The sequence below is a fragment of the Primulina huaijiensis genome, unplaced genomic scaffold (assembly GCF_012295235.1).
Source record: "Primulina huaijiensis isolate GDHJ02 unplaced genomic scaffold, ASM1229523v2 scaffold35855, whole genome shotgun sequence".
Taxonomy (NCBI): Eukaryota; Viridiplantae; Streptophyta; class Magnoliopsida; order Lamiales; family Gesneriaceae; genus Primulina; species Primulina huaijiensis.
The window spans coordinates 1-16,176 of record NW_027358361.1 but is presented as its reverse complement, the minus strand read 5'-3'; the positions used below and the strand labels follow the sequence as shown (position 1 = coordinate 16,176).

General features: G+C 34.5%; 4 protein-coding genes across 4 annotated transcripts; 2 read left to right on the top strand and 2 right to left on the bottom strand.

The window, feature by feature from the left end:
• Positions 1–444: 444 nt before the first annotated feature.
• On the bottom strand, positions 445–4,860 carry LOC140968378 (ADP-ribosylation factor GTPase-activating protein AGD5-like). The gene is made up of 4 exons (XM_073429314.1): positions 4,742–4,860; positions 1,487–1,706; positions 927–1,122; positions 445–728 (listed from the first exon to the last, which is right to left on the bottom strand). Exons 1-4 carry the CDS (start codon positions 4,858–4,860, stop codon positions 460–462), a joined length of 804 nt encoding a protein of 267 aa, XP_073285415.1. The 3' UTR covers positions 445–459.
• On the top strand, positions 4,796–7,570 carry LOC140968382 (uncharacterized). The gene has a single exon (XM_073429317.1). It carries the CDS (start codon positions 4,982–4,984, stop codon positions 7,310–7,312), a length of 2,331 nt encoding a protein of 776 aa, XP_073285418.1. The 5' UTR covers positions 4,796–4,981; the 3' UTR covers positions 7,313–7,570.
• A 4,026-nt stretch (positions 7,571–11,596) lies between these two features.
• LOC140968381 (uncharacterized) lies at positions 11,597–12,854 on the top strand. Its single transcript, XM_073429316.1, has 2 exons — positions 11,597–11,903; positions 12,042–12,854. Exons 1-2 carry the CDS (start codon positions 11,733–11,735, stop codon positions 12,606–12,608), a joined length of 738 nt encoding a protein of 245 aa, XP_073285417.1. The 5' UTR covers positions 11,597–11,732; the 3' UTR covers positions 12,609–12,854.
• A 1,517-nt stretch (positions 12,855–14,371) lies between these two features.
• Positions 14,372–15,732, bottom strand: LOC140968380 (uncharacterized). The gene is made up of 2 exons (XM_073429315.1): positions 14,984–15,732; positions 14,372–14,879 (listed from the first exon to the last, which is right to left on the bottom strand). Exons 1-2 carry the CDS (start codon positions 15,491–15,493, stop codon positions 14,490–14,492), a joined length of 900 nt encoding a protein of 299 aa, XP_073285416.1. The 5' UTR covers positions 15,494–15,732; the 3' UTR covers positions 14,372–14,489.
• Between the last annotated feature and the right edge of the window lie 444 nt (positions 15,733–16,176).

Here is a 16,176-nt window from a genome sequence, read left to right as displayed (position 1 = left end):
TGATACAAAATTATGTCAAGTAGTTGGGAAAAGTCACTTCTGGGACATTGATTTTTTCAGTTGGGGATAACACACGGACGAATGAAGTCGTAACTCGGAAAAATTAGATTTAGAACATCGGATGGTATTATTAATCTTTTGCCTCCCCCGTCTTCCTGATATTGCCACTTGAATTCCCCCTACTTTTGTGTCTCGCATACTTCAATTTCAAAATCCATACACGTTTCTTTTATTCACAGGAAGCTCCATTTCGATTGAAGTGCTACCAAATCGCAGCATCGGATCGTTGATGTAGATTTGGAAATCTTAACTTATGGAAACGAGTGGAATTAAATTTCTTTCTAACTATTGAAACCTACAAATTAGACACTCTCTGAAAGAGACCGAGAATGAACGAAGCTAAATTAAAACTTTTAGTTCCCTCTTAAAGAAACAAGTCAATGGAATTCTTTAAATCATTTATTTAAATAAAACTGGAAAAAAGTTCAACAGAGCACATAAGCGCGGGGGTAGGGGACGGCTAATGAAATTCTCTAGCACAAAACACACCTGATCAAAAAGAGACATTATATCTGTTTTGGCATCTTTTTGAGGTTTCCCTGGTACTAAACCAGGAATGATTGATGGCGAACCCGTAAAAAGATCTTCAATTCCTGAAGGGGATTGGGTCTTGTTATCAACAAGTTTTGTTTGGCTAGTCTTTTCTGTTGTTGACGATGATGCAGCAGCTGTTGCAAGTCGCCAGATGTTACTTACAGAAGAAACATGTCTAGGTACCAAACTATTTAGAACCTAAAATTGAGATTGAACTATGCTCCAAAAAAAATAATAAAATAAATTTGAGATTGAATTCTTGGTGCCTAAAATATTTTCTCAAAAAGAAACAAACAATAAGCAGACAGAGAATGAGAGCAATTCACACATACATTGAAATCCAGCCCACGTATTGTCATCCGCAGATACCATGGCAGAATTTTCAACGGAACCATCCAGTGAAAGCATATTGAAAAGATCAGTAGCATAATCAACTTTAGGGGGAGAAACAGTTTCTGCAACATGCTTTGTAGGTTCAGATGGTTCCGTTTTCTGAATCACTTGTTCAGTCACATGAGATGGAGCAATCTGCATATAAAAATTTAGACAGATAAACAAGGGTCTAAAGTTTGCATTTTCATCCTTCGAACATAATTTATTCTAAAGAGAGTGGCACTAGTTTTTCATAAATCAACTTCTGCACTCTTCATGGTTTAACAAATTACTCTATGCTTACAATGCATATCAGATTTCTTTCCCAGATTTGACAACAATTAGCATCTTCAATTGAAATAAAATGTATCTGATTAAATAGGTATCGAAAGGATAAGAATATGGCAACATGAAATAACTCCATTGATAACATCATGTATATGCAAAAGGATAAGTGGTCAAACTTTTAAGAAGACACGGGTAAACTAAAAAGGTCAAATAAGAATGAAACTCGAAATACTTGTTCTGATCCTTTAGGAGTTCTAGGAGCAGCAATATTTTCTTTCGTAACAGGTGCTGGAACATGTTTCCTCTTATCGGCTAAGAGCCCAGAATGGCTGAGATGCCCGTAGCCACTTCTTTCACTTGGTCTTTGCTGCTGTACAGAAGTTTTTTCTTCTATTCTCCTAGGTGGTGACTTTGGCTTCCCATCTTTGGATATCCATCTCTTTTCTTCATATCTTNTATAACCCGATTTTGAATTTTTTTTATAATTTTTTAAAAATAAAATTAAATAAAATTCAAAAAAAATAATACAAATATTTTAAGTTAAACACATAATAATAAAATCTCTCATATATTTGATTTAAATTTGAAAGTTTAATCGTAGAATTATAAAGAATATTTATTAAATCAAATAAACAATTATTTAAAAAATAAAAATATTCAAAATAAATATTAAATTATGAAATTTTGTGATATAAATATAAAATAAATATTTTTTCAAACATACAATATATAAAAATGTAGGTAATATTTATTAATTATATTTTTTTAAAAAAATAAAATTTTCGGATCAACCCGATCATTTTTTTCGAGTCAACTATCGGGTCCAACCCGAACCCAAAAACTCCAAACTCAAACCTGATTTTTTTCGAGTTAAATCGTGTCGGGTTGATGGATCATGTCGGATTTTGACATCCCTGCTTAGTCTCCACGTGACGTGATTCAACAAAGCCCCTGGTTTCGGATACTAATATCATAAATGCCATCACACTTCTTCTTAATAGAGATTCCCAAGGGGAGTGGACCGTACTAAATATCCATTCCCTTTTATTTCCCATTAAAAAATAAAAAGAATTTTCGAAATTAAAATTTGCCAAAAATAATTGATGTTCCAATTTATTATTATTATCAGCATATGGAACATAGCTCAAGAGTATCATCTTGCACATGCTAAAAGAGAATGGATCAAGACATAATAACACATAGATAGACTAGTTTCCCAATAATACATTTTATAATATTATATGAGGCATCTTATTTTAATAATAAAATATATGGTTACACTTCGATCAATACAAAAAATTCAAAATTACATTTGTAACACAAAAACAACTCACTATTTATTATTCTTATATTTGTCAAAAGATCATGTCAAAATATAAAATATTTTTTTAAAATATTTTTTATATTAGAGATGGTTCTTAAAATATTAGACACCGATAAATTGAATCGAGTTTGATTTTTAAACCAAACATAAAACACTCAAAATAATATATCACAAAAATCGATTAAACACAGTATTTGCCTGATTGAAACTACTAGTTAAAATGGAACAACTCATTTTGAACACTCGGATAATGTGAACTAGCTTGGCAACAGCTTGGATCAAGCGAACATCTCATATCAAGCCAACAGACCAGATCAGACCATCATATTAACACAGTTTGATCAGCTCGATCTAATAACAGTTTAGTTTCGAAAAATGGCCAGAAACACGAATTTGATCGTTTCAATGTAAGAATTCATAGACAACCTTTTCAAAAAATTATGTTCTCGTGTCTAACGTATATATTACAATTGGAGGCTATATATATAACATATTGAAAATTAAATACAAGTCTTGGAAGATGATTCAAATCATGAGCATCCTACATGAAGAAGTTAGCTAGAATGAGAGCAAACTCAAGTGTGAAAATACATTTGGTATATACATACATTGAAAAAATCCTCAAACACAATCATTCATATTTACACATGAGAGTCGAGTTTCAAAGTTTAGTCGAGTGAATCTTTACACAAAGACATTAAAGATTGTGTTTGTAGTATTGACATAAGAGACGATAAACATTATGCGGATTGTGAGATTGTGACATACAATCGAGTGTGCTAGGAGTTTCAATTAGGCAATTGTGCTTATCTGATATGATTTGGTATGTTATGAGCTTGAGCTGTTGGTTTGACTCGAGCTGTTCCAATTGAGATGTTGCCAAGCTAGTAGAAGTCGAGCTGTTGGCTTTGCTTTTTCTATAGCTCTTGATTCGTCGCTTTTTGGACAAAGTGATAAACATGAAAATTATAATCATTTCTCTTAGCTTTTAATGGAATCAAAAATCACTCGATTCTATGTTTGTATGAGAAAGATATGTTTGACATATTAGGCTGTTAGTATTCTAAAACTTGTTCTCACTCTGTGCAAAACCAGCAAAGTCGTCGTGGTTTATCAGCTTTTTTTGTTCCAATTCGACTTTGACTTATGAAGATGATTTGTAGATCGTTATATTACATTTATAATGCATATTGAATTGTTCCATGTGAATAACAAAACTGAGAGATATGACCAAAACACCAGAACTGCTTCGTTTAAGCTGATTGTTGTTTTCATTTCAATCAGCTCAATTTTGCGACTGATATTTTGCTTAAATAACGTTCAAACCAACTCAGCTTTTGTAAAAAAATAACTTACGTAAAATTTAGTTGTTTAGGTAGCTTGTCATTTAAATCATCAAGATGTGAGATATCATCAAAACACTGCAACTCGTCAGATTTTCTGCTTGATTGATTTCGAGTTTCAGCTTCCAACTCGAGCTAGCAGTTTCACCATTGAGTAAATATTTTAAAAATATAATAGCAAGTTTTGTAATTATCAAAATTAAGATTACTTATATTTCTCAATCCAACGTACCTATACCGAATTAAATATATATAATATTGTTTATTTTCAAACAAATAGGTACTTCGCCTTTTCTCTGATTTCAAATTACAAATCGGTTCTTCTTAATAAAATAGGTGCTTCCAACTTTACCTTTTCAGATTACAATTAAGTGCTTTGCTTTTTACAGTTTACAACTTCGTTTTATTTCACCATCGACTATCATCCTTAATGGTAAGTGTATTCAGTGTTTAATTTTTATAAAATAGTATAAATTTGATGTTATTTTGTAAGATAATAATGTTAGGATAAATTGTTTATATCATTTGCTAATTTTTATATTTATTTTTTTCCTTATTTTTTGTATTCAACTTCATTATATAATTATATATAAAATATTTCAGTCGGTTCGATTATTGAAAATTAGTTCGATCCGGAGCTGAAACGAAAGAATAATTTGAATAGTATCTATTACATAACTTCTTTTTTCAAAAAAAAAATTTATTGAACGACACCGTAACAGTGGAAATACCATAAAATTTGTTAATGATATAATTAACCAATAGTTTTTAAAAAAGGAGAAATTAAATGGGGAAAAATAACAAATGGCGACCCACAAACGATACAACCAAGAACAGACCCGCCTTGTCTATCACACACGCAGCGTTTTCTCTTCCTTGTACACAGCTTGCGTACACCGCAACCCCCACAATGGAAAAAATCACAGCTTTTTTCACCATTTCAACAGTGATTCTACGACACCCACGACACCAAAATTTTACTCCATCAATCAGTTGTCCATCCATGGCAAGCAATCAGTAAAAGAGAGCAGTAAAAATCACGCAAATCAAGAAAACAGGGATGGATTTAGATATACCCCATTATTTCCGCACTTCAAGCATAGGTAGCAGCAGCACAAACACCGCTGCCTCTACGAGCGAGCTTTTCATTTGCTTCACTTCTCGGCTGTCTTCATCATCATCTTCTATGAAACTCTCCAAATCAATACTCAGCCCTGGCCGCGCCACTAGGGACTGTGGTCCTGTTTCTCTTACTTCTTCCCTCAGTCGCCGACTACGCACCAATGGCAGCCTCAAGGGTGGCCAAGCTTCTCCATTCTTTACATTATCTGGCAAGAAAAGAGGCTGCAGCTTTGAAAACCCAGAGCCCTCTTCACCTAAGGTTACCTGCATCGGACAGGTGAGAGTGAAGACCAAGAAAAGAGTTAAGCAAACTCGGAGTTTCTCCAAAAGGCGGGGTGGCGATCTTAGTTTCAGAAAAATTGAACAACTAGGCGGCGTTAGAGCGTACCAGGGTGAGGATAGAACTAGCAGTCAGCAAAAATTTTCAAATCCTAGTGCTCACGCTCAGACGCAGCAGCAGTCTCAGGAATGCTTGACTCACAGGAACCAGAAATGGGTTCATTTGCCAATATCGATTTGCGAAGGTTTAAGGTCGTTCGGTTCCGAATTCAGTTGTTTTTTCCCGTGCAAAAGCTCGTGTTTTTCTACAAGTGAAAGGGAGAAATCAGAGGAGCGTGGACCAGGTGAAAATGAAAATGGATGCGGAGCTGTGTTTACGCGGTGGCTGGTGTCTGTGAATGATGGTGAAGGAGGAAAGAGGAGGGAAATTGAGCTCGTGGTCGGCGGGGGAGATGAGGAGGAGATCTTGGCGGAGAGATATTCGATGAGGAGTTCAAGAAGGCATGTCTTTGAAGATATTGAGGTTAAGAATAATAGGATCGAAGTAAAGGGGCAGAGTTTGGAGGGGGAAGAGGAAGCCGCAAGAGTGGGCATTTGCATACCCCCAAAGAACGCTCTTTTATTGATGAGATGCAGATCCGATCCCATGAAGATGGCTTCTCTTGCCAACAAGTTCAGCTGGGATGCGAAGGCCGCTCATAAAATTGAATATGAGGATATTAAAGAGGGAAAAAATGATGAACAAGTTGGTAAAGATGTTGATGAATTTGAAGAGGTACAAAATGGTGATACAATTAGTGTAGAAAGTGAAGAACAGGAGAATTTGCGAGGATGTGATGTTAAAGATGAGATTTTTATGGGAAATAAAGCTGAAACAGGCGAGGTTTTTGAGGAAGAAGATGTTTCAGTCGAGCATATAGATGAACAAGAGACCCTAAATGAAGCAGAAGTGATATCGGAAATAGGAGCCGTCTGTAACGAGGAAAAAAGTCGAGGACTGCTAATTATTAGCTTCCAAGAAATGGAAGAAAAGCAAGAGCAAGAAAGTGCGGTCACGAAGGAGATGACATTAGAGGAGGAAGAGGAAGAGGTTGAATCGAATATGTCTTCATTTGAAGCTCTTTCAGATCAAGAAAATGCTGAACATTTTGAAGATTATCCAGTTCAACCAGAGGAAGAAGCAGAAGATGCCTCACTTTGCCTTTTAACTTCATCGAATGGATCAGATGACAAAGAAAGCGAGGGCAACGAAATGCCAACACTCCACCATGATGCTGCAATGGAGAAACAAGATGGAGAGGAAACACAACGGAACCCCAGTTTTACAGATTGCTACGACGTAAATCAGGAGGAAACCCAGCTGAATTGCGAGGAAGAAAACTCTCGAAAAGATGGAACCGAAGAACAAAAGGCAGCAACTTCACCTACAGTGACAGGAATTGGGGCCCCTGAAAATCGAGAATTTCTTGTTGGTAGTCAAGATGCAAAGAAAGAAAAAGAAAGCCACGTGCTACCCGATTGCTTGCTGTTAATGATGTGTGAACCGAAGTTATCAATGGAGGTTTCCAAGGAAACCTGGGTCTGCAGCACTGATTTTCTCAGGTGGCTTCCGGAAAGGCCACTTAAACCGCCGGCTAAACCTGCCAAAGTTGGCAGCGGTGGCGAACAAGGCCCAATGAAGAGGAGGCTCAGCGTTGACTCGAAGCCTAAGCCCAATTCACAAAAGGAGAAACACGAACTCCAGCAGCCGCGGCGTTCATCGTGCTCCCTGCCACCCGCCACGGCGGCCGCGTCTAGGGCCAACATAATTGAGCAGGAACTTGTAAATGCTGTTGCTTATGAGCCGTTGGCGCTGACTAGATGCAAGTCGGAGCCCATGAGTACTGCAGCTACCAAGCTCTTACCCGAGTCCCATTTCTGGAAGAACGCTATCAGAAAGCTGGAGCCGCACAGGCGAGCCACGCTCGGCGCTGCTGGGGTCGGGTTTTGAGCTGAGCTGGCAACAAATCGCAAAAAGGAACCTTTTTAGGCTTAGTGCACAGTAGTTTTTCCTTCCGAACAATGTTTCCTTGTCTGTAAATTTTGTTAAATGTTTAGGTTGTTTTATGATAAAAATATGAGGATGCTTGTTTGTGACTACTGTTATGTTTAGACAATCTACTCCCTTTCTTCTGCCATGGAACCAGTAATTGTAATTTCACCTCTGTATTTTTGTGACGCTCTTGTTCAAATTAGTTGCTTTTACTAGTTCCCTCTCGTTTGTAAATTACGTATGGGTTTTAGACTTCGAACATAGCTGTTTAAGTTGATTTGAACTCATTTTCCAGTAGCTTATATATAGTCTAAAATGGAAAAATCTCCATTTTGAGATTCAATTATCCCCCATCTCAAATATATAATATTGTCATCTGAATTTGAAATGTTATCATATGAATTGAGATGATATGCTGTGTTTACTCTCACAACAGAGGATCCACATCATTGTTTTAAAATTTTCTACTTTCAAATGGGAAAGTAAGAGAAAAACTGAAAGGACATGCACGCACGCACGCACGCACTTTTGCATTAAAAAATATCCAGACTAGTGGAAGTCGAAGAAATCAGACAACAGCAAACTGCAATGTGTCCGTATATGTTGACAGGACAGGCTGTTCTTTTTTACAGTATAATAATTATTGGTGATAATTTTCAAAAGTGAGTCTCATGTGAGACCGTCTCACGGATCTTAATCTGTGAGACCGTGAGACGGGTCAACCCTACCCATATTCACAATAAAAAGTAATACTCTTAGCATAAAAAGTAATACTTTTTCATGGATGATCCAAATAAGAGATCCGTCTCACAAATACGATCCGTGAGACCGTCTCACACAAGTTTTTGCCAATTTTTAATAGTATGGACACTAACATGTGTTGTGAATGCATGAAAAAGTAGTAAAAACATGTGAAGTTCAACGTTGGAAACAAACCAACCAATTATTCAATTGATATTTCAAAATTTTAATTTTTTTAAAAAAGAGATATATACAGTCAAATCAGCATCATCGTTGGGGTGGATGAGAAATGTTAGATGGAGCCCCGGTTTGCCAGCTATAACGGACAACGCTGGTACCCGGAGCAGGCCAGTGTGTTGTGAAAGTAAAAGTCCTGATCAGGCCCAATTTTTACTTAACGGGCTTATAATGGACCAACCCATGTATCACATATCAGTTCAGGCCATTCAATATCCAGCACTAGGATGGGCCTTACTTAAAAGGCCTACGAATCATTGTTACGAATCAACCCACAACGGCAACTCCTGAAATTTGATTGATTACATTATAGAGTCGTATGATTTTGGCCATTTTACGGATAAATGTGCTCGACACCGATTGAAGATTACACATATCTCTGTCCTCTCATCTTGAATGTTTTCAGTTCACAAATATTTATCAATAAAGTTAAAGAAAAGACTTACATAGAATAATATCCATATAAAAGATTATCGAGAAAATTATATTTTTATTGCATGTTTGTCATTTTTTGTCGATCGATTAATAAGTGATCTTGATACATTATCTTATCCGACGTATGTCACTTCGATGAAAAAGTTTAAGAAAAAAATCTTATATAAGACAATATTCGTATAAAAAATTATCAAGAAAATTACATTTTTATTGCAAGTTTGTCAATCAATGATCTTGGTAAATTAACTTACACTTTTTTTAAAATTCTAATATTTTTTCGTCGTCGTCAATTTTCTTCGTCACGTCATCATTTTCTAGTGACAACACATTATCTTTTTCCGATGTATTTAATACTTCGATTAAAAAAAACCTAAAATTTGAGGAGAAAAAGTGCAATTTAGAAGGGGATATGAAAAGATTTTTACAAGTTTGCCTAATAATAATCTTGACCTCCTCTGGTGTTTTTGAAATATATTACAAGAGGTCATTTTTTCAAAAAAAAAAAAATTATTGATCAAGATTAGATATATAAAATTACTCCTAATAATTTCATCTTTTGGATGACAGTAAATGATGTATTTAAAAAATAAGTATTTTGGTCATGTAAGTTGGTTTGTTTTGGATTTTAATCATGTAACTTATCAAAATTTGATTATCATCCAATTACTTGGATTTTTTTGGGGTCTTTTTTTGCTTGAAGCCACTAATACATTGAATATTCTTTATTTGATATTTATATTCTTTTAAATGACTCATATTGTGTAAATAAAGCCCATGTTACATACAATAATATTCATATAAACAAAAATAAAGAGAAAAAATAAATTAACACGACACACAATACTTCAAAAATGGTAGGAAAATCCTTTTCATTTTGATTATGTATATTTGAATATATATAATTTAGGTTTTACTATCGTCACATAGGCCACATATGAAAGCATTGATTTCAAATAAGCAAAATATTCGCTAGATTTAGTGATTTCGGACAAAAAAGACAAAAAAAATCAAGATATAGTATGAAAAGCAAACTTTGACAAATCACGTGATTAAAATCCAAAACATATCAACTTATATGACCAAAATCATAATTTTCCCTTACAAGCAAAACATGATAAGCATAAAGATGCGAGATTTATGCTGGACTAACTAGATAATAGACTTGTTGTTTTCACAAAATCATACAAGATATAGTACAAGGTACGAAAAATAGCAATAATGAATATTAATCAGATCAAATTCGATATTAGGGAGATGTAATTGGGGTATCAAGAACAAGGGTAAGTCTATTGTGAGATGGTCTCACGAATTTTTATCTGTGAGATGGATGAACCCTACCTATATTCACAATAAAAAATAATATTTTTAGCATAAAAATTAATACTTTTTCATGGATGACCCAAATAAAAGATTCAACCCACGAAATTGATCCGTGAGACCGTCTCACAAAAGTTTTTTTTGTGAAAGAACAATTGTTTGGAGTCAAATAGTAATTTATTAATATAACTCAATTATTGTATAATAATATATAATTATTGATAATTACTTAATTTAAATTTTAAAATACCATATTTTTGTCTATTAAAGCTAAATTATTGTACAATAATACTTCAATGAGTAGCAAATAAATTAAATTTAATAATTGGCTTGATATGAGAATTAGATGAATTTGGTACGAGAATTTTTTTTTATTATTTTGCATGTTAAGAGAAAAGAAGTCTATGTACAAAGAATGTGATAAAATAATATGTTTTTTTAATATTTCAACGCCAATGAATTAAGTTAAAAAATTTGACATGGAGATTGACACCAAATATTCATTGACATGAAGACTGATTTCTAATTGAAATAAGGTATACAATTTTTTTTGGAGTTACTTCTTATATCATTATCTATTAAATAGAGGAAAACTTGAATAAATGGTATACTATGAAGTAATTATATTCGATGTCAATTATTAAAATGGAAAAGTCAACATAAACATGCGAAAAATAATGAAAAAAGAAGATATAATTGGTGACTGAAAAAACATATACGTTAAAATTGAAAATGTTAAAAAATAGATAAATTATCAAGGATGTTATAAATCATAAAAAAAAAATTAGAGAGAATTCATAAGAAAAAAAGATATGAGACTTAATACTGAGATGCAATTTTCATTGAACTGAATTATTTATATTTATATATGAAAGTAAATAATATAAATTTTTACACATGTTATCTCCACCACAAATCTTTCAAATCTAATAGATAAAGATAAACATCTACAATACAAATTCTCTATAACAAAGAAAAATCACAAATAAGATTGAAATAACTAATAAATAACAATAAAGATTCAAAATTTTAACAAGTCATAAAAGTAAATTAAAAAATTATAATATATATTCATTGACATAATTAACTATATTTATAATATATAAGTATTTCAAAATATTGAGTATGTCTCTTGTGAGACGGTCTCACGAATCTTTATCTGTGAGACGGGACGACTTTACCGATATTTACAATAAAAAATAATACTCTTAGCATAAAAAGTAATACTTTTTCATGGATGACCCAAATAAAAGATCCGTCTCACAAAATACGACCCGTGAGATAGTTTCACACAAGTCTTTGCCCAAAATATTTAACATGAATATTATCTTTGATTCAATATGATACTTTAATATGTATTAGTTCAATATAAAAATTAACTTTAATTCAATTTGATACCATCACAAATAAAAGTATTCAAAACGTTTTTCTTACTTCGCCCTCTAAAAACAACAAATGACCAGTGGGGCAACGAGGAATTTTTAATACCTCTTCTTGTTCACACGATTAAGTGGTGTACGAATGCACACTCTTTTTAGAGACCACGTTCAAGGAAATACAACAAAGATGATTGCTAATTAGTCAAAGGTAGCAGATTTCGCAGAACTTGGCTCGTTCATCGGAGAATTTTGCAGGAGTTGAAGGAATAATGAAGGGTTGGAAGGAGGATTACCTGGATATTTTGTTAGTTCCGCTTGGGATTCTCCTCATGCTTGTTTATCATCTCTCCCTTCTCTACAGATACCTGAAATGTCCTGACACCATAGACATTGGATACGAGAATCATACTAAGAGAGCTTGGGTTGAAAGAATGTACCTGGTGAGAAAAATAAAAGCCCTTTATTTATTCTCCATAAATGACTTGTTGGTTTTGACTGAGATTCCTTGTAATTTTGAAGGGCTTTCGTTTTTTTACTTTTAATGTGGATTGATGATGTCGATTTTTTCTTTTGATTAGGCGGAAGCGAAGGACAGAGGGCCTGCAATATCAGTGATCAGCAGTAACATAACAGCAGCTACAGCACTTTCGTCAATTTGTCTAGTACTCAGTTCCCTAATCGGAACATGGATCGGGGGCTCTGCCTCGAAGAACACAAGTATCTTCACAAACAAATTGGTATACGGAAGCACGAGTCCGTCCACGGTGTTCATCAAGTTCGTATCTCTACTTTCTTGTTTCATGGTGGCCTTCGCCTGTTTTGTTCAAACAGCAAAGTACTTTGTTCATGCGAATTTCCTCATCAGCATGCCGAATAACGACATTCCGGTGACTTGCGTGGTAAAAGATGTGATAAAGGGGAGCAACTATTGGTTGGCTGGGATAAGATCACTGTTTTTTGCCACCAATTTGCTGCTATGGATCTTCGGTCCCATACCGATGTTTTGCTGCTCGGTGATTATGGTGGTGATGTTGGTTATTATTGATCGGAATACGACACCTTTGCATCAGTATGCTCCTGTTACAGACAGCCATGATTTGTCCAACAAGATTGATAATGGAGAAAAGGCCGTCGCCAATGCATAGCTGCATCACAGAGCACATGATGGAAGCGGAAGCAGAAGCAGAAGCACGAGTTCTTATCGTTGTTGATTGTTTCGAAATTGTTTTTGAGACGAAGGTTCAAAAACAGTATATCAATGTTAGAGCTTCCAAATTTTCATTCCATCCCAACATATGCGAAACAAGGCCATGACTCACATTTTAGGTCGCAAAGCTTTTTTTTTGTAATAGCTCCATTAGTTGTATTAATAATGATCTACCCACGTAGCTTGTAAACCTCGTATCTCGGGACTTCCCGAATTAGTATCTCGGGACTTCCCGAATTAATGTTATTATAGTTCATTTTAAAAAAAAATAAGTATATCAAAGTTTCAGATTCTACTTTAATTTTGAATATAATTTAAGATTTACTCCTGATTATGTTCTTAGGCAATTCATATATAATTTTTCTATACTTGTTTAGGAAAAAGGAATAAGTGCAATTACTTTATCAATCTCTGAGAAAGAAAATAATAATTAAATATCAAAAGAAAAAGTAAAACTTTTATGACCAAACAAATCACTCTTGAACAGTGTAACAACCACGTTTAGTCTACCAAACACGGCTCACAGATACATTATATAACGTGGAAGCCATCAAATTTGAACCTACTCTAATCAACATATTCATCTTCTTGCTTAATAAAGATTCATCGACACCGTAATCCGATGAACAAGTGCTTCTCCTTGTGGGATTAAAGAAAGAATGGGGCACATATTGAAGGAAGATTACTTGGATTTTGTTTTGGTTCCAAGTGGTTTACTCATCATGCTTGGATACCATGTGTACTATCTCCACAGATGCATCAAACTTCCTCAAACCACGAAAATTACAATAGAAAGACTTGAATTCAAAGAATCTTGCATGTGATAACAACCTATTAATTACACGTCTTTTATTAATTAATACACGATTAATTAAGATTTAGAGATTTTAATATGCGACGATTTGGGTAAAGGGGGGTCGGGGGACGATCACGCCTTCGTCTCAGAAAATTTTATGGATTTACTTATATTCATATACTTGGACTATTTTACAACTACCATTTTGATCAGCAAATTGAAGCCAAGGAGAGAGGACAAGCAGTAGCCGTAATTGGAGCAAGCATATCTGCAGCAACTTCCTCAGCTTCAATCTCACTTGCTTTAAGCTCTGTAATACGAACATGGTTCGGAAGCTCTAACCGCAACGATCACGTAACGAATCAAATATACGGAATTCATGGAGGTGACGCTACACTTTCTTGATACAAATTCAGCCCCGATGCCTTGGTATAACACATCTGCCATAAATGAGTACTTTGAGGAGTTTGATAGAGAAATGAGTGAAGAAGTAACCATGAATCATGATTATTGCTGTCAAATGGACCAACCAATGACGAGAAATCCGGCGATTATGCAGACCCACCAACAAAAATTAAAAATAAATAAAAAAATCGTTACAATTAATTAAAAATTTCATTTTATAAATAAATAATATTTTTAAAAAATATCAACAAAATTTTTAATTATTGATTTAACACGAAAAAATTTCAACCCAATTCGATAAATTGAATCATGAGACGGACCTGACATATCTAACCAAATTGAAGCGTCAAGAAAGATCGGTGACGGTCGAAATGGGATGTTAGCCGGTTCGATGATGTAAGAAATTACACTAATCTGTAATTCCATATATCAGAAGTATGATGCAGAATATGACATATAACTGTACAAAGTCACAAAAGAATGCATCTGCGTAGACAAGAAAGATGGAACTTTTTGCGAGAATGATCTTTATTTTCAAACATCGAATGCTAATTTAGAACCAAATCAATTCTACATATATCCAAGACAATCAATCGCTTATTTTGTGAATCAATTCCACTAACATTCCTGGTGCACATTAGAAGCCACAGCTCTGGCCCAGAACTTGATCTGTTCTTTCATGGCTTCTGTTGATTTGTTTCCACCCCATTTGGGAACCGGCGGAACAGAACTATGCGTCCCCCGTGCCTCAGAAAGATAAAGCGGGTGTTTCTCTGGCAAGCCTGGAATTATGCTAATTTTGTGATGATTCAATGTCTCTTTTTTCTTACTATCATAGCCAAAATCTTGCATTTTTTTGGATCCCATAATACTAGCACTCTTCTGTTTCCTGAGCTGCTTCATTATTGGTTGAGTTCTAATCTCCTCTAAGCTCTCCATTTTTATGCCATCTCTCTCCGGTTTCTTTCTTGGTTGATGCCTTTTTATGCCAGAACTTGGTGACACGCCCTGCGAAATTGTAGCAACAAGGTAAATTTTGAAGACCCTAGTGTTTGATTAAAGAAAGACTACACAAAAAGCGATCATTATTAATTTCTTTAAGAAAAACATACCTTTACATGTGTCACAGTGTCCGAATTTTTCATAGAAGCTTGCCTGATCAGTTTCCACATAGAAAATTCAACCTCTTCATCTTGAAACTCGTCGGTTCTCAAACTCGTGGGCAGAGATGGGGCGCGACTTAAATTCGTTGACAAAATTCTCCTGCTGGATTTGCTTCTTCCAGGATCTGTACCCCATTTTGCGGCAGAGCTTTCATTGATTCTTTCTTTCATGGAAGCTGGCAGAGATGGAGCCTTTACCAGATTAAACTTAAGGGATTCACCGTTCCCACATAGTTTCTTGATCGATTCATAGGTTTCCTCATACGACTTTTCACCAAAGATCTCTGTACTGAAATGGTTTGACGAAGTGCAAGGTTCAGAAAAACTTCGAAACATCCTAGAGTTATTACAGTGAAGCAAGTTTCCAAAGAACCACAATTCATCCAACAGCTCCTCGGGCTCTATCTTCTCATCAGAATCTTTTATGGGCTCTGGATTTTCATGAACTTTAAGATCCATAGCTTTTGATGAAGAAAAACAAAGGTGCGTTTCTTGAAATTCCTCAACCTTTTTGGGTATGGTTTTGTTGTGTCTATCTATTTCCACATAAATTGACAAAAAGAAATATATGGTTATCTTCGAAAAAAGCTGTCAAATTGGCTGCTGATTGGGAAGAAACCATGTGGGATTTGGATGTCATGTGGTTCATCATTGATACACATTTTTTAATTGTATTATTTTTATAAGAAGACATGAGACTATGAGGTGTTCTAATAATTGAACTTGTAGGCAAAGGGTGGAGTAATTGAGTGGACAACCATCGCCGTTTCTTGCCTTCTTGACCGAAATAACTTTGTTTATGTTCATCAATATATATTAATATAAATTCTGCCCAATTTGTTCAGAAGAATCAAAATACATCTAGTTGGTTTCGACTCTTTCCCTACAAACTTGATTTTCAGAGTAATTCAACTTGATTTCGAACAACTTGGACGGGCGTTCTTTCTGTATATGTTTCTTCACCCTAAGTCGATAATGATATACTACATTTAGGTTCCGTTTGGTTGAGTATATTAAATAAGGATATATTAATAGTCAAATATTTATCGTTAAAATTTTAAGATGTTTTAATAATCATTTTGACCCGTTTTAAGATTCAATTTTATGGATAACTATTTGATCAATAGTATTGGATCTTAAAC